Source organism: Rana temporaria, chromosome 1 (assembly GCF_905171775.1).
Source record: "Rana temporaria chromosome 1, aRanTem1.1, whole genome shotgun sequence".
Classification (NCBI taxonomy): domain Eukaryota; kingdom Metazoa; phylum Chordata; class Amphibia; order Anura; family Ranidae; genus Rana; species Rana temporaria.
The window spans coordinates 156,802,863-156,825,474 of record NC_053489.1 but is presented as its reverse complement, the minus strand read 5'-3'; the positions used below and the strand labels follow the sequence as shown (position 1 = coordinate 156,825,474).

The window sequence follows — 22,612 nt, the reverse complement described above, 5'->3', positions numbered from 1 at the left end:
CTGTACATACAGCAAACTAATGCAGCTGCACCTACCTGCCGACGTTGCCTTGTCTGCTCCACAAAAATCATTTCATGTGCTTCTTCTGGATCCTCTTCATCTACCTCTTCCTCAGGTACAGTGGTTGTAAAGACAGTGGATCGCTGAGCGGCTTCCTAATGAAACAAATAGTAGAAGTTGTAACAAATTGCCAACACAATACATTCTAGAATAGCCAACATTTCCACAGTCTAGATAGAATATAGTTAACAGGCATTCCGACCATAACACATACCTCTCCCTGAGAATTTCTCAACACCACCTTCACATCTTCACCAGTGTCCCAAGAGTTCTGGTTCTTCCAGATGAGGTCAGTTGGGGGACTTGCAGGAACACCAGCATTAGCAGCCCAAATCTATTAAAAAGGGTTAATATGTTAATGAATGCCAACAAATCCCACAAACATGCATCAGCTTACAAATCAGGATAGTCACTGTATCTTCCCATTGTCACGTGTGCAAAAAGTCAAACATACCTTTTCCTAATAAGCTTTTCAAATCAGACAGACATACTGGATTACTTAAAAGGGCAAGTTCACCTTTACAGAAAAATCTGCAAGGTGAACTTACAAGTCCTTGTTCCCCCTGTGACAATACACAGTGTGCAGCAGCCCCCCATACCCCATATTGAGCCACTGATGTTCTACGAGAGCCTTGGTTGTCTAGAGACCCCTCATTGGCCGAGACAGCAGCAGGCACCATTGGCTCCCGCTACTGTCAAAGTCAGTGAACCAATGAAGGGGGAGGAGGACTCAGGCACACACACACACACACACTTTAGCATCAAAACATTTCCAATTGAGAGAAGCAGATTTATCCACCAAAGATGCAGAAAGTTACCCGTTGCATGCTGTAACATTTTGTTAGCCTGGTTTCTGCATACTTTTATCATGGCTGTACTCTGGTACAGTAATGCTTTTTACACTTATAAAAATACAAGCCGTCACAGCTAGATAGGTGTTTTTTACAAAACGGCTCTCCACTCAGCCCGAAAGTGCTCGTTAATTAGCATGACATGTTTTAAATACCTGAAAGTTAGCCACAAGGCTAGAAACTTACTGTAACAGTCTGGCCTGCTTTAAGCACATATCTTGAGGTAAACTTGTAATTTACAGAAGTGTCTTTAATTATTCTAGTAATTTCCCAGCCTCCCAATGGTTGATCCTACAAAGGAATACATAGAGTTATAAATTTGTATTATATAGAGATCTTAAAAAGCAGCCTAAAAATAAAAAATAGTAAGCAACATACTTCATCTGCATTATTTTTCAGTTTGATAAATTTTCCATCCACATCCAGCTCTTCAATGGAGACATTCCCAGTTGCAGAGGCAGTGTGCGCAATGCTGACGCTGCTGCTGGCTTCAGATTCTTCCACGTCAACCCTCTTCCTCTTTCCTCTAGTAGTTCGTACAGCACGGCTCGAAGATGCACGGGAAACGGTCACACGGGAGGATGGACTTGGAGAAAGTTGTAGTCTAATATTTAACAGAGAAAAATAAATTGCAAGATTACAGCCAAGGCAAAAACAACATGATCAAATCCATGAAAGCCCAGTCAGATGCAGTGACCGCTTGTAATTGACGAAACTTAGAGGAGCAAATGGCTCACCTTTCCTCTTCACCCTCCAGCAGCTTCCTATAGGCACTGATCTCCATATCCAAAGCCAACTTCACATCTAGGAGTTGTTCATACTCCAAAAGCTGACGCTGCATTTGATCTCTTATTTCAGCCATTTCTCGCTCTCTCTCCGCCAGCATCCGACGACAAGAATCCCTCTCTTTAGCCAGCAGCTCTTCTAGCTCTTGCATACGATCATACCATGCTCTAGACTGCAAATATAATCACGTAAATTACATTTCTAAACGCTCAGAAAAAAATAAAAAACACACCACAAGCTGATCTTAAACAAGTTATTGTTTGTAGTATACAGAGTGTCCCCCCTACCTCTTTCTGCAAGTCTGACAGCTGGCTTGTGAGACTATCAATACGTAGACGACTCTCCATGAGCTCCTCACGTGTGCTGTTGGCTGCAGAGCTATTCATCTCAGAAGAATGTCTAGCATTCTCCAGCTGAAAGAGAAAATTCATGCAATGAGGAAGTACACCAAATACGGACATCTACACACCGACACTACCAAACAGGAAAAGAGTATTTCCTAAGGAAATACGATTACTGCTGTCATACGCAGCAGATGGGGTGGTAGAGAAGAAGTTGTTAAACAGGAAGAAAATTTTTAAGTAAAAATTGTGACAACATAAAAGTTTTACCATACCGTTTTATATGAAAGCATGAGGATTTTTCAATGAGTAAATTTTAGAGAAAATTAAAAAGGTCAATGCTCAAAGTACAACTCATAGCCACCAGTTTAGTAAGTTTTACTGATATTGAATGCTTGTGTAGGGGGGCTCTTTGCAAAGCAAGCCAAATCAGTGTTGACGAGAACCTAACCTTGAAGTGTGAAAAATCCTACCTTAGCTTGATAGGTATTCTCAAGCTCCTCTTTATAAATTTTGACTTGTTCTTCATGCTGTGCTCGCATTTCAGAAAGAGCTTGAGCAAGTCTGTGCTCATAGTCAATAACCCGACCAGAATCCACTTCAACCAAGCGTGTCTCCTGCCGTTTTCGGGTCTCCTTGATTTCCTGTGAAGATAAGCCAAAGGAAGGTGAGGGGGGGGGGGGGGGAATGAATGCAGCAGAGACATTTATAGGCCATTCTTTAGCAATAACTTATAGCAATATATGAGGCCCTTTATCCAATATATTGGGGGATGGGTAAAAAGGAGACAAAACAAAAACCCACACACAACATGCAAACCACAGTTTGGCCAGCATTGGAGCATAATTTTATATTGGAAGGCAGATTTTCTCTTCGCTATACACTGCAGTCTGCATTTTACAGTTTGTTCACAAAATGCACGCTGCAGAGTCTCCAAATTAAACAGTCCTGCATTATGCAGCAGAGTTCAGCAATATGAAAGGCTGGTCAGGTGACTAGGGTCTGCTGCAAGCTTTTACTCATTCTTTAAAAGCACTCCCTTGACTTCGGAGTCAAATAGATGTGATGCTGTCCCTCCTCAAGTACCAACCCACACCACCACTTAGAGAGAGTCGAGTGCTCACCCAAAGCATGGAATTAGTAAGATAAAGTCGTTTGTCAGTTAGGGATATGTTAAATGACAAAACGGCATTAAACAGAACAACATTTTTGCTAAATTAGTTTCCTGTTACCATGTGCATTTGTGTTAAACTAAAAATGTGCAAGAGTAGACTTCAGTATGATTTGCACATAACTATTCTCAATACATTGTAAGAAAACCGAGACCAATGACATATTTGAGTGTACACAAGGTCCCCAAGTTGCAGAGGAGAGAGAAAAAAAAAAAAAAAAAACTCCATCCTCCATGTTCCTAGTGTTTTTTTTATATTTAACAATAAAATAGTTTCAGCTCCACTGAACTTTACAAGGAGTTGTAAAGGCAGATTTTTTTTAATCCATGACCCCTTTCACACTGAGGGTGTTTTGCAGGCGCTATAGCTTTAAAAATAGCACCTGCAATCCCCCCCTTAAACAGCTGCTCCATTGTGAAAGCCCAAGGGCTATACCACACGCAATGCACTGCCTCAGCAGTGCATTGTGGGTGGTTCTAACCCTCTCAGCCGCTAGCGGGGGGTTAAATGCGCACCGCTAGCAGCCCACTTCCTCCCACTAGGAGCCACGGGAGGAAGTGGGAGCTGGATGAAAAAATAAATAAAATAAAATAAATCTGGACTTAGGAGAAATTTATGGTACCTACAGGCAAGCCTCATAATAAGCTTACCTGTAGATAAAAAGTGGTTGTACAGGGTTTGCAACCACTTTAATGTACATATAAGGTCATAAATAGATTTTCTATTTATTCCTATATCCTGGTGAAATGAGTGTGGACTACTATTGAACGCGTCAGTACTTACCTCGTCAAAGACGTTTTTACGGAACTCAAGCTCCTCCATCAGAGATTGGCAACGGTTTTCAAAATCCACTTTCTGCAGTGTCTCTTCTCCTAGTTGTGCCTTTAAGTTTGCCAGAGCAGATTCAAACTGGGAAGAAAACAATTTGAATGATTAAAAACAAACAGTCTTCTCCCACCTGTCAAGGTGCAGTGAAAAAAGCCATTAGTTAGAACATCTGAACCCAGCAACAGTGCTTACCTGTTCAATCTCTGCTCTAAGACTTTCCACTTCCAGCTCCAGTGACTTCTTGTCACTTTGTGCCGAGACAAGGGCAGCATCAGTAGTGTGAAGGAGGGCCTCATGATCACGGAACTTTGCTTGAAGGGCATTATAGTCTGCTTCTTTCTTGGAGAAACTGAGAAAAAAAAAAATTGTATGCATCAATTTGGGGAGTCATGTACATTAATTTGCTCAATCAAGTACAAAATCAAACCATCTAGATCTTTACTATAAAAGCCCGAAAAGCAAAAACTTAGTGTTACTAAACCAACAATAAAATCAGTCTGCATATGCAGTAAAGCATGCTGTTATACTCCCTTTGGAACCTAAAGGCGTTAATCCTCTGCATTGTGAAACAAAACCGCTTGACCTTGTATGCATAAATTCGCCTTCCACTGACTGTTTGGTCTGTATTGCTAGTTTTCCTTGGGAGAGTGCAGGTGATTGGCACAGGGCCAATCAGCACTGTCCAGACAGAGGGTCAAGGGTCCCGATAGGACAGCGCTCAGTGCAGTATGAAAACTTGTCGCTTTACCAGGACTGAGCCAAGTCACAAGACTGCTAATGAGAAAAAGGTATTTAGCAGTTTATATGAAATAAAAATGTTGCATTTCCATGTACTGTTGGAGACCAGATATAGTGAATGCAGGGTCCTGGGTGTAACTTTAAGCATGACATTTCTGTACTTTTATACAGTTGCCATAAATAAAAAAAAAATTAGAACTAGATGAGCAATTTAAAGAAAAAAGCGGCAAAACCCCCAAGTTAGACTTTCAAATGTCTCCTAAAGCCAGCAGAGGGTGTTACTACACTAAATATGTCCAAAACCTTTCCATGCAGTACATTTTGGTTTAGTGATTAATCTACCAAAGCAGCCTCAAACTTTTCAACACTGAAAAATCCTTGAAATAGTCATTTTTAAACAGGGGGTTCCTGAGACCGGGAAACCATCCACAAATCATGATACATTAGTGTGATGGTCATTGGGAAGAATTACCCGCCTTACAGATAAAGTAATGGCAATACAACAAGACTCACAGCCTGGCCACAGTGATGCACAACATCCAAGGAGTACCTTCAGGCATTATCCCCTTTAAAGGGGTGGCAAAGGAATCCCCCCACCCCCCTAAATAGCTTCCTTTTCCTTAGTGCAGTCCTCCTTCACTTACCTCATCCTTCAATTTTGCTTTTAAATGTCCTTATTTCTTCTGAGAAATACTCACTTCCTGTTATTCTGTCTATAACTCCACACAGTAATGTGAGGCTTTCTCCCTGGTGTGGAGAAAGCCTCTTGAGGGGGAGGGGGCGAGCAGGCAAGTTATGTTCGTCACAATTTTATTGAGTTAAAAAGGAAATGCACTTACAAACATGTATAAAAAACGGGCTCATCTGTGTGCTGTAATCACATTGCGGTCCGGTCTCAGGTGCATCCAGGCTCACAGGTAGGCAGGAGAGTGTAGAAATTCATCCTGTAGTAGTCAGGAAGTCAGCCAGAACCAGTGTGGAACACAGACGATGATGTCACAGGAAGCGGAACCAGAGAGAGCACCAGGAAGGACGGACAATATGAGGCAAACCACTGAGAATCTAGGCCTAGATTCTTAGTGGTTTGCCTCATACTGTCCTTCCCCTGGTGCTCTCTGGTTCTGCTTCCTGTGACGTCAGTGTTCCACGCTGGCTTCCTGATTACTACAGGATGAATTTCTACACTCTCCTGCCTACCCGTGAGCCTGGATGCAGCTGAGACCGGACCGCACTGTGATTACAGCACACAGTTGAGCCTGTTTTTTTTATACATGTTTGTAAGTGCATTTCCTTTTTAACTCAATAAAATTGTGACCAACATACTGCACTTAGGTGGAGCTTCCTGTTTTGTTCCCCTGATTAGTGCAATCAGGTCAAGCTTATGGGGGAAAAAAAAAAATTGCATTAAAAATAAAAATTTGGAGGTTTCTAAATGTTGATGTAGTGTTAGGACACCTTAACAGCATTGCTTTTTTTATATATGCCAGGAACAAACGGGGGGGGGGGGGGGGGGGGGGGCGTGGGACGACGACGAGAAAAACAAATACCATCTCAACCTGACGACACCAGCAGATCAAGCCACCTGCCCCGTTACCCCCACGTCCTATAACCTTAAGAACTGGGTATATCCTAATGGTCGGTCCATCCAAGTCATCAGCACCCTAACGACCTATTAAGGACTAGTTGTGGAGGAGCTACTTCCAGGGAACCTAACCAGCACTGCCAAATTTGATCAAAACTTTCGTGGCGATTTCCTATGGGAGTATGTATTCTTTTCCCTTACGAGAATCCCATTAACCGCCTGGATCCACTGCCGGCTTGCCGGAACTCGGGTAGATAGCCAATATCTCGCTATAAGCTTTCTTGCCAAATAAAGCAGTCTAAGCAGGGCAGTGTAAACAGGAGGCGACTACAAGTCCTCATCCAGACCCCCGAGCAAGCACACCAGCGGATTCAGAGGCAACTGAACTTGATAGGTAGAATTAATCGCAACCACTGCGTTCAAATATCTCACGAGCTTGGGGCACCTCAACAACATATGAAAAAAAAAAGTCTCCTGGATAAACCTGACACTTGGAACATATGGGCGTGTCACACCTACCCCAGTGGTGTAGTTGTAACCGAGTCCTATACACTCGGTGTAGAATAAACAGGTGCGACAGCCTTTGTGCCGCCGACACTGACACCAAGGGTCTAGCTCGCAATACTTGCTCCCCGTCAATGGGCCCAATATCTCTCCCACTTCTCCCTACAGGACAGAACATCGGGTGCTTGTATAGGAGATGGTAACTAAGTAGGATCTGGAGAGAATACTCCATTTCATCAAAAAATTTGCCCAGAAAATTGGAGTCCTCCAAATGCAGGGATGAACAACTTCTCTGGGATCTAACTGCATGTTTCAGCCTAAGGTATTGATAGTGGGACTCGCCCAATAAAGGGAACTCCTCTTTCAGCCTCTAAGATTTAGGGTTTGCCCCAAAGAGTTGAAGCAAATATTTAACACCTGCTGCCTCCCATCGGGAGCAATCACGAAGTTTAACAAGCTCAGTATAAAACCTGTTTCGCCAAATGGGTGTAACTAGGCAGGAAACATGCGATTCCTATTCTCTGTTTAATACCACTCCAGTTTTTTAAAAAGACAGACTGTAGGGCATGTCGCAGGGGCATCGGGGAAACCCATCTCCATATGAGATGTAGAATACGAAGTGTCAGGGTCTATGAGCAAAGACCTAGAGGGTCTGCCACAGTCGACCGATTCCACCCTGTAAAATGTAGTATTTGGGCTGCATAAAAATAGGTCTGGGCATGGGGAACAGCCATTCCACCCTGATCCTTAGGATATTGCAGGGTGGCAAGTTTTATTCTGGCCACTCGGTTGTTCCAAATAAGGGACCTGAATTGGGAGTCAATACATTGAAACCAGTACTTTGGGAATCTACACCGGGGCATTATGTAAGATGTACAACAGTTGTGGGGCCCAAATCTTAGTCAAATTTACTCGTCCTGCAACTGATAAAGGTAATTTACCCCCGACAGAGCATTTAGTTTTAAACTTTTGTAGGAGGGTTTAAGGTTGAGGGACACGTAATCTGTTGGATCTTTGGTCACCACTATCCCTAGATATTTGGAGTCCACCATCTGTATCCGGGGTACACCGTCTGGCAACTCTGAAGGGGGATCGTCCAGTGGGAGGAGCACCGATTTATGCCAATTAAAGCGGTGGTTCACCCTGCAGAACAACATTTTAGCCTAAAATTCGGCATTGTAGCGCGAGCTACAGTATGCCGGTCCTAATTTTTTTATCGCCGTACTCAGTGTAATCGTACATAGTAGATTCTGACTGCCCGCGGGGAATGGGCGTTCCTTTCAAGAGGGAGGGTGATTGACGGCCGGCTCTGGCACGTCACCCGAAGACAGCCGGAGTAGGTCTCGGCTCTTCACGGCGCCTGCGCACAGACTATGCACAGGCGCCGTGAAGAGCCAAGCCTATTTCGGCTATTTCCGGAGAAGTGTGACTCGCCAGAGCCGGCCGTCAATCACCTTCCGTCTGGATTGGAACGCCCATTCCCCGTGGGCAGTCGGAATCTACTATGTACGATTACACCGAGTACGGCGATAAAAAAATTAAGACCGGCATACTGTAGCTCGCGCTACAATGCCGAATTTTAGGCTAGAAGAAAAAAAAAATTGTATTTTTATTTTATAGGGTGAACCCCCGCTTTAATGGCAAAACCAGATAACTCCCCAAACCGTTCGATGAGTTGCATTGCTGCAAGCAGGAATCCATCCGTATCCTCCGGTACATCAGCGCATACATTGTCCGCGTACAATGACAACTTATCCTCTCCATGATTCCGTCTAAATCCTACTATGTCAGGGGACTCTCGTATCCTAGGAGGCCAAGGGTTCCAACGCAAGGGCAAAAAGCAGGGGTGACAAAAAGCACCCCTGCCTAGTACCCCCAAACAAAGGAAAAAAAGCCTCCGACATCATATTGTTTATTCTAATCCTCGCTGTTGGGGCTGCATACAAAAGTTTTATCCATTTTATGAAACCCTCCCCCAGTCCGAATCCATCTAGCACTGCCAAAAGATATCTCCACTCAACGCTTTCAAAAGCCTTGGCAGCGTCAAGAACGAATCGCCCCATTTCCCGGATTCTCCACTGGGAGCTGAACATTTAAGAAAAACCTCCTGATATTTAACGCTGTGGACCGCGCAGGGATAAATCCAGATTGATCTACATGGACCAATCTAGATATAACCGTAGAGAGCCGAATTGCCAATACCCTCACTAATATTTTGACATCAGAATTTAGCAACGATATAGGCCTGTAGGAGTCAGGCTGCAGGGGGTCCTTGCCTGGCTTAGGAAGCACCACCACAGCTTCCCCCAAAGAGACCGGAAGACGACTAGTCTCACCATATCTCTTATAAGTTTCTATTGGCAAAATCAATCTGTGCCAGGGGCCTTACCATTCGCCATTTGTGACACAGCCAATGAGAGTTCCTCCAATTTGAGTGGCGCATTCAGGATCACCACGTCCTGAGCCGTAGCCTTAGGCATGGCACATTGGTCCAGAAAGCGGGAGACTGCCTCAGTGGGATTCACTTTAGAAGTGTACACATCCCTGAAAGTCTGTAAACACTGAGGCAATAAGTGCCTGGTCATTGACTGTTCTGAACATATTGCGTTTCTGCTTCACTAGCCATGTACATAACAGCATTTTCCCATTCCTTGGTGTTAGTCTTAATATTAGAGATCTGTCCAATGATAAGCCCCCTCATGCGGGCCTTCAAGGCATCCCATACTACCATGGGGTCGGCAGTGCCTCTTGACAGAGAGGAATTCCACAATCTCCCCAGAAATGGGATCAGGAGCTGGGAATAACTCAAACCAAAAAGGGTTTACCTTCCACAGTCTATTATGCGTCCGCTGGGAGAACTGAATGCCCAATACAAGAGGGGAGTGATCCGAAATATTCCTAGGGGCATAGAGTACCGAGACTGTCCTATCCTATGCCCCCGCATTTCCCAGACATATATCTATGTGACAAACAGCAATAAGTAGCCGAATAACACAAATAGACCCGTGCCTCAGGGTTCCTTACCCTCCAGACATCCCGCAGCCCCAGTTCACTGACCAATTTAGCAAATGGAGTCAGGCCACCCATGCCCACCCCGTCTCTCACACGGGACGAGAACCTGTCCAGCACATTGTTAATATTGGAACATTAGAATGCGGGGCCATAAATTGGGCCAATTTAGTTAAGCAGTCAGGTGCATATGGCGGGGGTATGTAAATGTTGGCAATGACACAGATCCCTGCCACTTTACAGGAGTAAAAACACGTAGCGCCCTTGGTCATCTATTATGGATTGCAATAGTGTAAAGGGCGTTGTATTAGCTATTAAAATGCTAACTCCTCTGGAATACGCAGTGTGAGTGGAGCCGTCATTGATTGTGTTTCCCTATAAAAGGGAACACACGATCAATGACGTCACACCTACAGCCACAGCCCCCTACAGTTAGAAACACAAATGAGGTAACACTTAACCCCTTCAGCGCCCCCTTGTGGTTAACTCCCAAACTGCAATTGTCATTTTCACAATAAACAATGCATTTTTTGCTGTGAAAATTACAACAGTCCCAAAAATGTGTCAAAATTGTCCGAGAAAAAATAATAAAAAAGCTGATCGCCACCATTAGTAGTAAAAATAATAAAAATGCAATAAAACTATCCCCTATTTTGTAAACGCTATACATTTTGCGCAAACCAAATTGATAAACGCTTATTGCGATTTTTTTTTACCAAAAATACGTATCGGCCTAAACTGAGGAAAAAAATGTTTTATATATTTTTGGGGGATATTTATTATAGCAAAAAGTAAATATTGCATTTTTTTCAAAATTGTCGCTCTATTTGTGTTTATAGCGCAAAAAATAAAAACCGCAGAGATGATCAAATACCACCAAAAGAAAGCTCTATTTGTGGGGAAAAAAGGACGCCAATTTTGTTTGGGAGCCACGTCGCACGACCGCGCAATTGTCAGTTAAAGCGACAGTGCCGAATCGCAAAAAGTGGCCAGGTCCTTTAGCTGCCTAAAGGTCCGGGTCTTAAGTGGTTAAGTAATGCTGTCACTTTACAATTTCCAATTACTAAAAGTGAAAATGCACCAAATTGCCCACCTATACAAAGTCTTAAACCATGGTTAGATTGTAAAATAAATGTTATCTGTTGCCAAAAGTACCATTAACCCTCAGCTAGCAGGGGGATTTTACACAAACCCAAAGCTGCTAAAGCCAGGGTGTAAAACAAGCTTTGCAATACCCTGCCTCCTTTTCATGTTTCAAAGACTACACAGTCTTGCCTGTGGGCTCAGGACCGCAAATGTCCTCTGATCTAGTAAGAACCCAAAACGGTTAAGGATTTTGACACCGCAGTTTTTTTGCCAGGTAGGACTAATAGGAGCTCAATCTGCCAACAAAGGTAAGGTGTAGAATATGGGGCCTGGTCTCCATTCCCTCATCAGGCTTGCCAGCTGCTAAAGAGAAACAATGCGTGCAATGCTCCATGGCCTGCAGTGCTCCACTTCATACCATGAGGAAGTTTGTAAAAGGGCAGAAATCTGCATGCAACAGTTAAGTGGATGTAGCTAGTGAAAAGTGGGCATGGTTTAAAGAGTTCATTTTTTTCTCAGTGGATGCAGCAGCGATGTCGCATCTGTCCCCCGTCTCAAATGGTGAGAACTGAGCGATCAAACACTGCTGATCACTCAGTTCTCCCTGCCGCACTGAGCAGAGCTCTGGTGACAGTCTGTCCCAGCTGTCTGACCTGCCAAATCAGCATCCCCACTGAAGCAATGGGCTGTGGAGGAGGTGGGAGAGGCTGGCAGAGAGAATGAGCCAAGTGTCGGTCAAGGCTCCTGGGTAGATCCGAACCATATAGTCCTAATCATTCCTCAGCCTGAACCAGCAATGAGGTCAGCCGACAGTGGACTTCAGCCCACTGACAGGTAAAAATGGATCACAAGAGTGCAGAACCAATTGCACTCCAGTGATCCAGAGTAGAAATATAGCCACATGAGCTTTGGCTGGACGTCAGGTTGGAGGTTGGCTCTCCTGCAAGAATCGCCGTCTGGCGCATAGTGATCTGTGTGCCCATTTGCCAACAGGGGAGCCAATCAGCAGGTCTGGCAGACTCCATGTCCACCCACGATTGCTCAACAGCAAGGTAGAACAGGGATCTGCCAGTGAAAACAGATCCCCATTTTGTCAGGGGAGTAGTGAGGTAGTCTGTTGCTAGCGATTAGGAATAGCAATCTCCCTGATCGAGCCCCCTCCCCCTGAAGGGTCTGATCTGTCAGCTACAATGTTGCAGTAAATCCCAGGTTGCTTCTTAAAGTGGATGTAAACACTCCATACACCCAGTGAATGGAACAGCCTCAGATACACAGGGATGAACCAAATCTCCCTATACAAGTTTTACACCCAGCTCAAATGTCATGAATTGGGTTTACATCCACTTTAAAGTGGCGCACGTAGATATACGGCGACAGACTGGCAGGGCACAAGGGCGTACATGTCCCCTTTAAGAACCTAGCCGTGTCCCAGGAGAGGACAGCCGGCGCGCTCGCAACCCGGTCGTCGCCGGTGTCCCGTGATCGTAAACAAACCTGCACCATTATTCTGTGGTAGTGATTTTCATCCCTAATGACAAGGAACAGACTATCAGGGACGTCACACGTACAGCCACGCCCCCCACAGTAAGAAACACATGAGGTCACACTTGACCCCTACAGCGCCCCCTAGTGGTTGACCCCATCAGTCATTTTCACAGTAAAGAAGTGCATATTTACAGCCCAAACTGAGGAAATTCTCTTTATATTTTGAGGATATTTATTATAGCAAAAAGTAAAAAATAGATGGTAAATTGTCGCTCTATTTTCGTTTATAGCGCCAAAAAAAAAAAAAAAAAACCTGCAGAGGTGATCAAATACCACCAAAAGAAAGCTCCATTTGTGGGGGTGGGTGAAAAAAAAATTGTTTGGGAGTCACTTCGCACGACCACGCAGTTGTCAGTTAAAGCGACGCAGTGCCGAATCTCAAAAAAGGGGTCAGGTCCTTAACCTGCATAATGGTCCGGGTCTTGACCGATTAAAGTGTTACTAAACCCAGGACCCTGCATTCACTATATCTGGTCTCCCACAGTACATGAAAATGCAATTTTATTTTATTTTTTTACTAAAAAAAAAAAAAAAAAAAAAAAAAACACTGCCAAATACCTTTTTTCAGCAGCTATAGAAGTCGTGACTTCCATCAGTGTCTGGCTGAGCAATGGATAAAGCTTGTAAGAGTTTTTTTCATTGTCCCATGACCACTTATCCTCTGTCTGTACGGTGCCAATTGGCCCTGTGCCAATCACATGCACCCTACCAATGTACACCAAACTGAGAATGTGCAGAGATGAATTGGTGACTGGAAGGAGGGGATGATCTCACACACACGATTTACCCCTTGGGTTCATCAGTATAACAAGCATGCTTTTACTGCAAATAGACCGATTTTTCTGTTGTGGGTTTAGTAACACTTTAAAATACTTCCACACCAGCCACTGGCAGCAGCTTTGATAAGAAAGCAAAGCCCTGCACCTCAAAGAAGATGGCTACCCACCCACAGTGCCATGTATGAAGGCTCAAGTCCAATAGTGAAAAGATCAGCTGCAGGGAGACCACGGGCAATACCGTTTACTAGTTTTACACAACACTTGCTTTTTGGGTGCAGTACAGTAGAGGGCCTTTTTCATCCCTTCATGACCAAAAGTCATTGATGCCTACACCAAATTTAGCTGCAACTGCAACTTCAATTAGCATATCTAAGGAACATCTTATTTTTTTAATACAAGTCTTTGATTTGGTACATGATATAGAAAACATTTATATATTACCTTACACCATTTTAATTATAGACCAATTATTGGAATTGGTTAAAATGCAACCGTAGCCGACAGTTCTAATAACCATTTGGCACCACAGATTAAAAAACTGTGGCCTGAAGGTGGCAGTGTGCATCTACAAGTCTTCATTTTTATCAATGAAGCCAGACTTGTGACAGTTGACAGACTGGTTTTCCAATCAGGAGCCTAGCTGTCAATTAACAGCCTGGATTAACCACTTACGGAACCACCCTGCCGCCGTTATTCGGTGGTGGTTAAGTCTGGGAAGACCTTATACAACGTTTTCCCAGAATCGCGCTCCCGCACACGGGAGTCTGACCACCGGGTCGATCACAGTAAATCGCCGCCAGCCGTAGCAGCCGTTTATCACGTGATCGCTCCGTCCAATGACGGAGCGATCACTTGTAAACAAACAGGCGCCATGTGACGCCGGTTCCTCCCTCTCTGCACTGATCAGTACAGTGTGAGAGGAGTGGGGGGGGGGGGGGAGCGGAGGCAGCAGCACTGTGGGCTGGGGGATCTGTGACAGTGGCAGTCACAGATCCAGCCATCCCTGCCAATACAGTGCCATACCCTGCAATACCCACTTCCCGCCCGCCGGCCGTCATATGACATCCTTGACTTTGTGTGGGGATATCTGAATGATGCCGGCAGCTACAGGCATCATTCAGATATCAGCTTTTTCAGCCGGTGATTCCCTACACCATAAGAACGATCTTAGCAGCTGTTCTGCCGCATGATCGTTTGTACAAGAGGAGAGAAGGGATGCCCCCCCCTCCCGCAGCACTCCTACCGACTCACCGCTACGATCAAAGCCAGGATTGTTTTTTATTTCAGGCTTCCCAGCCTAGTGGTGAGATGTGGGGTCTTATTGACTCCACATCTCACTGTAAAGAGGACCTGTCATGCCATATTCCTATTACAAGGCATGCTTACATGCCTTGTAATAGGTATAAAAAAAAAAAAATTGTGGAAAAAACTAAAATGAACAATAAAATAAAAAAATTTTTAAAGCACCCCTGTCCCCGTGAGCTCGCATACAGAAGCGAACGCATACGCCCACATATGAAAACGGTGTAACGTTAGCGCAATAATTTTGGCCCTAGACCTCTAACTAATAGCACGTAACCAGTAAAAATATTTAAAGTGTCGCCTATGGGGATTTTTAAGTAGCAAAGTTTGGCACCATTCCACAAGCGTTTGCAATTTAAAGAGTGACATGTTGGGTATTTACTCGCGTAACTTTATCTTTCACATTTTGCAAAAAGATTGGGCTTACTTTACTGTTTTTTTTAAAGGACAAACTTTTTTTCCCTGTAAAAAAACAAAGAAAGCGTTCGAAAAATTGCTGCGCAAATACTGTGCGAGATAAAAAGTTGCAACGACCGCCATTGTATTCTCTAAGGTCTTTGCTAAAAAAAAAAAAAAAAAAAATATTTTGGGGTTCATTTGCCAGAAAATTACATAGATGATATTTACATGTAGGAGAGGAATGTCAGAATTGGTCTGGGTGCTCCAGAACGCCTGATGGTGCTCCCTGCATGTTGGGCCTCTGTATGTGGCCACGCTGTGTAAAAGTCTCACACATGTGGTATCGCCATACTCGGGAGGAATAGCAGAATGTGTTTTGGGGTGTTATTAGTGGTATGCATATGCTCTGTGTGAGAAATAACCTGCTAATAGGACAATTTAGTGGGAAAAATAAAATAAAAACAAAAAATCTTGATTTTGCAAAGAATTGAGGGGAAAAGATGACAACTTCAAAAAACTCAACATGCCTCTTTCTAAATACCTTGGAATGTCTTCTTTCCAAAAAGGGGTCATTTGGGGGTATTTGTACTTTTCTGGCATGTTAGGGTCTCAAGAAATGAGATAGGCCGTCAGTACTTCAGGTGTGATAAATTTTCAGATATTGGCACCATAGCTTGTGGACGCTATAACTTTCACAAAGACCAAATGTACTCAATTTGTACATTATTTTTTTACCAAAGCCATGTAGCAGTATACATTTGGCCAAAAAAATACAAATTTGCTACATTTTATAACAGAAACAAAGAAAGAAAAAATTTGCAGAATTTTTTTCTGTTATAGCGCAAAAAACAAAACAAAAAAAAAAAAAGTGATTAAATACCACCAAAAGAAAGCTCTATTTGTGTGACAAAGGACAAACATTTCATTTGGTTACAGTGTTGTATGACTGAGTAATTGTCATTCAAAATGTGAGCACTGAAAATTGGTCTGGTTATTAAGTGGTTTTAAAGCGGAGTTCACCAATAAATGTTTTTTCACCCTTAGATGGATGCTCATTTAGTCTAGGGGAATGGGCTAGTTGTTTTAAAATCCGAGCAGTACTTACCGTTGTAGAGGGCGATCTTCTCCGCCACTTCCGGGTATGGGTCTTCAGGACTGGGCGTCCCTTCTTGATTGACAGTCTTCCAACGGTCGCATCCATCGCGTCACGAGTAGCCGAAAGAAGCCGAAAGTCTGTGCGGCTCTATACTGCGCACCGACATTCGGCTACTTTCGGAAAATCGTGACGCGATGGATGCGACCGTCGGAAGACTGTCAATCAAAAAGGAACGCCCAGTCCCGCAGCCCATACCCGGAAGTGGCGGAGAAGATCGCTCTCTAAAAAGGTAAGTACAGGATTCGATTTTAAAACTAGCCGATTCCCCTAGACAAAATGAGCATCCATCTAAGGGTAAAAATAGCAATTTACCGGTGAACCTCCGCTTTAAGTGCCCAGTAGTCAAGGGTTTACAACCACTTTACCCTACAGATAAGACCATAATACTGGAAATATCTCCTAAAACTGTACGATTTAGAAGATACTTAACATATACACTTGCGCCGACAGCGTCGTATGCACAGTTTAGAGAGCACACATTTGTATAGGGCCCATGCCGTGACTGGGCTCCCGCACGCATGGGTGACGTTATAAGACTCCAGCCAGAGTCCGTGGCCCTGGGAGGAAGAGGGGTATAGATGGATGCTTCCACCAGCTGGGGCATCGCAGGCAAGTGCCTAAGGCTGCAACTAACGATTTTCATAATCGATTAGTTGGCCGTTTCGATAAGTTAAAGGGACACTAAGGCAGAATTTTTATTTCTTTTTTTAAATAACAAACATGTTATACTTACCTCCACTGTGCAGTTCGTTTTGCACAGAAGGTCCCCGAATCCGGTCTTCTGGGGTCCCTCGGCGGCTGTCTCGGCTCCTCCTTGCAAAAGCTTTCCACCTTCATGCGAGCGAGCTCGCATGGCGGAAAGATTTTGCGGGCGTGCTCCCTTGATACAGCGGCAGGCATAGCCGCCGACTGCATTTTCCTTCTTACTCCTTGGTGGGGGGGTTGGAATGGGATGAGTGGCAGTGCTGGCGGGGAGTTGGGATGAGCCAAATTAGGTGCTCTTGATCAAGGTCATTTGCTGATCTAAGAACTGTAGTGGGGACTTTTAATGGCAACTATCACCACAGGTAGTGTTAACCACTGTGTCTCCGGCTTCACTGCGTCAATGACTTTGTGGTGTCTGGAAATCTGAGGTCTCCTCCAGCCCCTCCCACGTCACATTCCTCACCAGTTAGCTGACCTCTTGTCTCTGCCCCCCAGCCATGTCGTGAACTGAATGGGCGGCCGTGGGCTCCAGGAACAGCCCAGCTGGTTGGCCACAGGCTCCTGGGACAGCCCTGCTGGGCGGTTGCAAAAAGGCTGGGAAAGCGGTGCAAGCTTCAGGAACAGTGCAGGATTCGGTGACGCCTGGCAAATCATCATTTGACCCCCGAGGGGGTCCCGACCCCCAGGTTGAGAACCACTGTCCTAGACAGACTGTGGTAATACAAGATACTTGGTATTGGTACTGTAGATCATGCAATAGAGCTTGGCGACATTCAAGCAGCAGCATTTTCACACTCAAGTCACAGCCCTACATAAGGAATTACTTCACCTTACACATCATGCTTAAAGACTACATAGAGCATGAAGGAAAAAGAGAAAAATCATCCACGTGCTGCTGGGTTGGGGGTGTGGTTAAGGAGAACTTGTGCATCTGCACTGCATGGGAAAACACAAGTTTACTTAAAGTGATACTAAAGCCTTTTCTTCAATTAAAATAACATGCATGTCATACTTACCTGCCCTGTGCAGTGATTTTTTTGCACAGGGAAGCCCAGAGCCTCTTCTCAGGCCCCTGGCTGGAGCTCCTTGCCCCTCCTTCCTGTTGAGGGGCACAAAAGCAAGCAGCTTGGAATGGGGAACCCAAGCCATAAATCTGTCGATTCAGACATTGAGCCGTGGTTCAGCCCCACCCTCTCCGCTGATCAGCAAACTGACAGCAGCCTGAGCCAATGTCACTGCTGCTGTGTCTCAGCCAATCAGGTGGACATTGCTGTATAGAGATCGGCCACAAAGGGCTTTCTTATCTTAATTTAAAGAATGCTTTAGCCTAGGTTCACATTGGAGCGATTCGTCATGCGATTTGAGATCAAATCGCATAAGTCACAGCCTATTGGAGGCAATGGCACTGTTCCAATTGGTGCGACACTGATTTTGTGGTGCTGCACCAATTTGCAAAAGTAGTTCCTGCACTACTTTTGCTGATTTCAGGTGCGATTTCAATAGACATCTGTGTATGAAGCCACACAGATGCCTATCAAGTAGCAGCTGAAATCATGCTGACCTTGCTACTTTAAAATCGTGCTACTTCATGTGAAGTAGCACGATTTCAAAGTAGCATCAATGTGAACCAGGGCTTCAAGTTGATGTAATCCCACTCATAGTGTTGATCTTTAAGGATATACATGCCTCCTGCATGTATCCTTACCTGTCAAATGTCTCCCCTCTGTTATGAGACCTGAGAAACTGCAGATTATGTGGGTGGATCTGTTGTCTGGAGCTTGGTAGGTGGAGTCATGATATCAGTAGACTCCCCGCCCACCTCTTCACTCCCCTTGTCAACATGCATTTTTTCTTACACCGATTTCTGTTATCACCAACATCCAGAAAAGTAACCACATGACTTCAGAAAAGAGGTGGGAATTAAAAAATAATGCCTGTCTGAAGCTAGTGCATTAAATACGTAAATAACCTGTCCTTCACAGCAAGGGGACAGAAGGTACTAAGGTTTTTCTCTGCAAGTCCGTTTTATTTCAATGAACAAGAAAAGAGGATTGTTCAGAGCTGGATTAACTCTGTGTGGCAAGACAGGAAATATTATACTGTACAATGTGTCAAATTTTTTGGGGTTTACATGCACTTTAAGGGGAAAAAAGTGGTTAGATTAGGGTTAATATTTAGAGCATGGTCACAATATACACACACACATACCTAAAAACCAGGCAAATCCTTATATTGCACACCAATCTCCTAAAACCAACCAAGTAAAATAAAATGTGAACATCTGCTATAGTATAGCAAAACTCCAGAAACAAAAATATCAGTGCTGGAAAAATATAATCACCACAATACCTGCAACAAACCATCACCGGCCACTTTAGGTACACCCGTTTAATTGCTTGGCAACAAATAGTCAGCAAAATTGAAGCATTTAGGCATCTAGACATGGTGAATGCGACTTGAAGTTCAAACCGATCAGAATGGGGATTTAAGGGACTTTGAACATTGTAGTTCAAAAACTGCTGATCTCTTGGGATTTTCATGTGCAACCATCTCCACATTTTACAACAGAGGTGGTTGTGTGGACAATAATGCCCTGAGGTCAGAATGGGCAAACTGGTTCGATATGATAGAAAGGCAACAGTAACGCACATAACCACTCATTTAGGGCCGAAACAACTAATCGAATAATCGACAACTAATCAATTATGAAATTAATTACTCTTCATAATAATTGATTGGCCAGTAACGTAAAGAGGTTAAAAAAAATGGCCCTTTATAGTACAAAAAGGGCAAATCTACTGTAAATATTACAGTCACTGTCCCACGGTAAAACATGAACCCCTTACAGTAGCGATTTGCTCTTTTTGTACCAATTTTAGTTTTTTTTAACCCCCATTATGTTACTAAAAATCTCAGGCCTGGGTCACACCTATGTGTTTTTTGGTGCTTTTTGCATAAACACTACAGTTCATTTACATAATTTCCTATGGGACACGTTCACATCCATGATTTTTTTCCAGCTGCTGCGTTATTTGGAAAGAGTAAGGACTTTTTTTTGGTTCAATATACTTCAATGGAGAAGCATGTAATGCGTTTTTGCAGCAATTGGTGTTATTTAATCTGCCCAACAACAAAAATAAATAAAGCACACTGTCAATGTTGGAAGTGAGCACAATGTAATGTTAGAAAATTGTTTAGGGTGAACCTCCGCTTTAACCTAGTTACCTGCAAGACTGAGCATACGGCAAAATAGTGATTTTGTTAATTTACGATCACTCTGAAAACCCAGCTTAAAGTACCGGTACCCATTCGCTGATGGCAATTCTATAAGCAAGCAAACCTGAAAGCACATTAGCTGGAGGATGCATTCAAGCACAGCATTTTACACTGCAATGAAAATGAAGTTCAGCTGTGAAAGATCACATTACAAACTGGGCAACATTCCAGCAGCAGCTGCCACAGCAAATACTGACCAGGGTGCAGCAAGTTAAGTCACCCAATCCCAGCCTCCTAAACTGACATAACCCGCTGAGTAAGCAAGAAGCCAACACACCAAACTGCACATTTGAAAGGAAGAACAGTTTCCAGTTAGGGGTCAATTTTTGTTGTACACCAGACAACATGCTACTGTAGAGGCAACACCAAGACCCAATCATGTTCAATGCGGTCATTCAATAAAAATGGTGTGAACAGGCCCTAAAGCCTACGGACTTTGTAAAGTCTTAGCACACAACCCACAAACACTGCAGTATAAATTAAAAAAAATGTGTTACAATTGCCTAAAAAATTTGCTGAATTTAAACTTGGAGGTCACATGGCTGCTGGGTTACAGTCTCCTGGGCTCTGCAGGATGCGCAGTCAGTTGCCGTGCTAAATGCTGTATTGACAATTCTCTATTCAGGTGCTGCTGTCAATCTACAGCTAGGGGCCCAGGGGGTATGGCTGCCTGTGTAATCACAGGCTGACCATATGTACAGAATGTCACGCATAGCTACATTGTCTGCTACACTTTTGCAGAGAACGTGCTACATATAAATAGCAGGGTGGATATAAAGCAATGTTAAAAGAGCTTGGAGCTTCGTTATGTAGTAGCATGAGGCTGTATATTCTGCAATATTTACAATTTGTTGGTAAACTCAATGAATCCAAGCTGAGATAACATACATTGCATTTTCAGTGACCATGAGATAAAACAAAGTTCTTGAATAATCCATTGTTTTGGAAATCCATGTACACTGCAAACTGTACGATTGAATTGGTTCGGATATTGCCATTTTACTAACCTGACAGCTCATTCTAAAAATAGGAAACCTGCATTTTGTTTGCAAATATTAAAAATACCAGCAAAAATAAGTTCTTACATTTAAAAAGTACCTGTCATTTGAGATCCATCATGGCAGCACCTGTTAGCGGGCATCCACTCACTCACTTTCTGCCACTGCTGCATCACAAGCCTTCCCATTAAAGGGAATGGGACTGTCGGTGAGACAACAGCAGGTAAGAGGAGCCGCTGCGGCACAGATCAGTTGCGCTTTAAAAATTATGATTAAAAAAAATTGTGGATTTAAAGCAAGCATTTTTACTAGCGATTAAAAAAAAAACAAAAAGACAAAACACCCTGCCTATAGGTACTGTAAATATCTCCTAAATGTGCACAGCTTAGGAGATATTTACTATATACGACATTGGCACGTGCACTCATACTTTGTCACACTGTATTTGCGCAGCGGTCTTACAAGTGCACTTTAGGGAAAAAATACACCTAATTAAAACAAAAAAGTAAAGTCAGCCCAATTTTTTTTATATTATGAAAGATAATGTTACGCCGAGTAAAATGATACCCAACATGTCACGCTTCAAAATTGTGTCCGCTCGTGGAATGGCGACAAACTTACCCTTTAAAAATCTCCATAGTTTAAAAAATTCTACAGGTTGCATGTTTTGAGTTACAGAAGAGGTCTAGGGCTAGAATTATTGCTCTACCATTCGCGGCGATACCTCACCTTCTGTGCGCGAGCTTGGCGGGACAGGGCGCGTTATCTGGCTCCTAATTTTTAGCTGGCTCCCAGATTCCAAGCAAATTTGTCAAACCCTGGTTTACCCTAATGCATTCAATGCAATAAGATTGAAAAACCTGTGTGCAGCAGCTCCCCTAATACTTACCTGAGCCAAGCTATACCCAGCGACGTTGCACAAGAGACTGGGCTGCTCAGAACTCTACTTCTCATTGTCAGAGAGGGCAGTGGAGCGCCATTGGCTCCCGCTGCTGTCAAACTCAGTGAGCCAACGAGGAGAGAAGGGGGTGGAACCTAGCTGGTGGCTCCGTCTGAATGGACAAACAGAGCCGAGGCTTTGCACAGGTTGCCCCCATAGCAAGCTGCGTGCTGGGGGGGGGGGCACTCGTCAGGAACACTAAAGGATCTGGACTGATCTGTGCCAAAACCACTACACAGCAGACAAGTACATTTTTTCTATTTAAAAAAACATGTGACTTTACAGTCACTTTAAGGCATAAAGTTAATTTTGTTTTTGGTGTCAGCACTCACCAACCGACCCCTTTACACACTTGAGCCCTCATTTGATCCAGCCCAGTTCACATCAGCAGCTCTCCTCACGTCTTCGTCTTGCTGGGGCAGCAGGAGCAATTGACTCCGAGTGCTGTCAAAGCCAGTGACGAGGGAGCGGGCCGAGTTCCACTGTCTGTCAATGGATGCAGGCGCAGAGCTCAGGTGCATGGGGGTACTTGACAGAGGAGAGAAGCCAGGATCG

The 22,612-nt window shown here is 43.9% G+C and overlaps 1 protein-coding gene across 1 annotated transcript in view; it reads right to left on the bottom strand.

The window, feature by feature from the left end:
* Positions 1 to 22,612, bottom strand: part of LMNB1 (lamin B1) — a 31,781-nt gene that overhangs the window by 4,459 nt on the left and 4,710 nt on the right. Inside the window, exons 2-10 of the mRNA XM_040344661.1 lie at positions 4,231 to 4,387; positions 3,994 to 4,119; positions 2,512 to 2,682; positions 1,985 to 2,110; positions 1,649 to 1,869; positions 1,290 to 1,515; positions 1,098 to 1,202; positions 275 to 394; positions 36 to 155 (exon numbers count right to left, since the gene is read on the bottom strand). Of these exons, the coding sequence (XP_040200595.1) occupies positions 36 to 155; positions 275 to 394; positions 1,098 to 1,202; positions 1,290 to 1,515; positions 1,649 to 1,869; positions 1,985 to 2,110; positions 2,512 to 2,682; positions 3,994 to 4,119; positions 4,231 to 4,387 (1,372 nt within the window). The remainder of the gene's footprint in view (positions 1 to 35; positions 156 to 274; positions 395 to 1,097; positions 1,203 to 1,289; positions 1,516 to 1,648; positions 1,870 to 1,984; positions 2,111 to 2,511; positions 2,683 to 3,993; positions 4,120 to 4,230; positions 4,388 to 22,612) is intronic.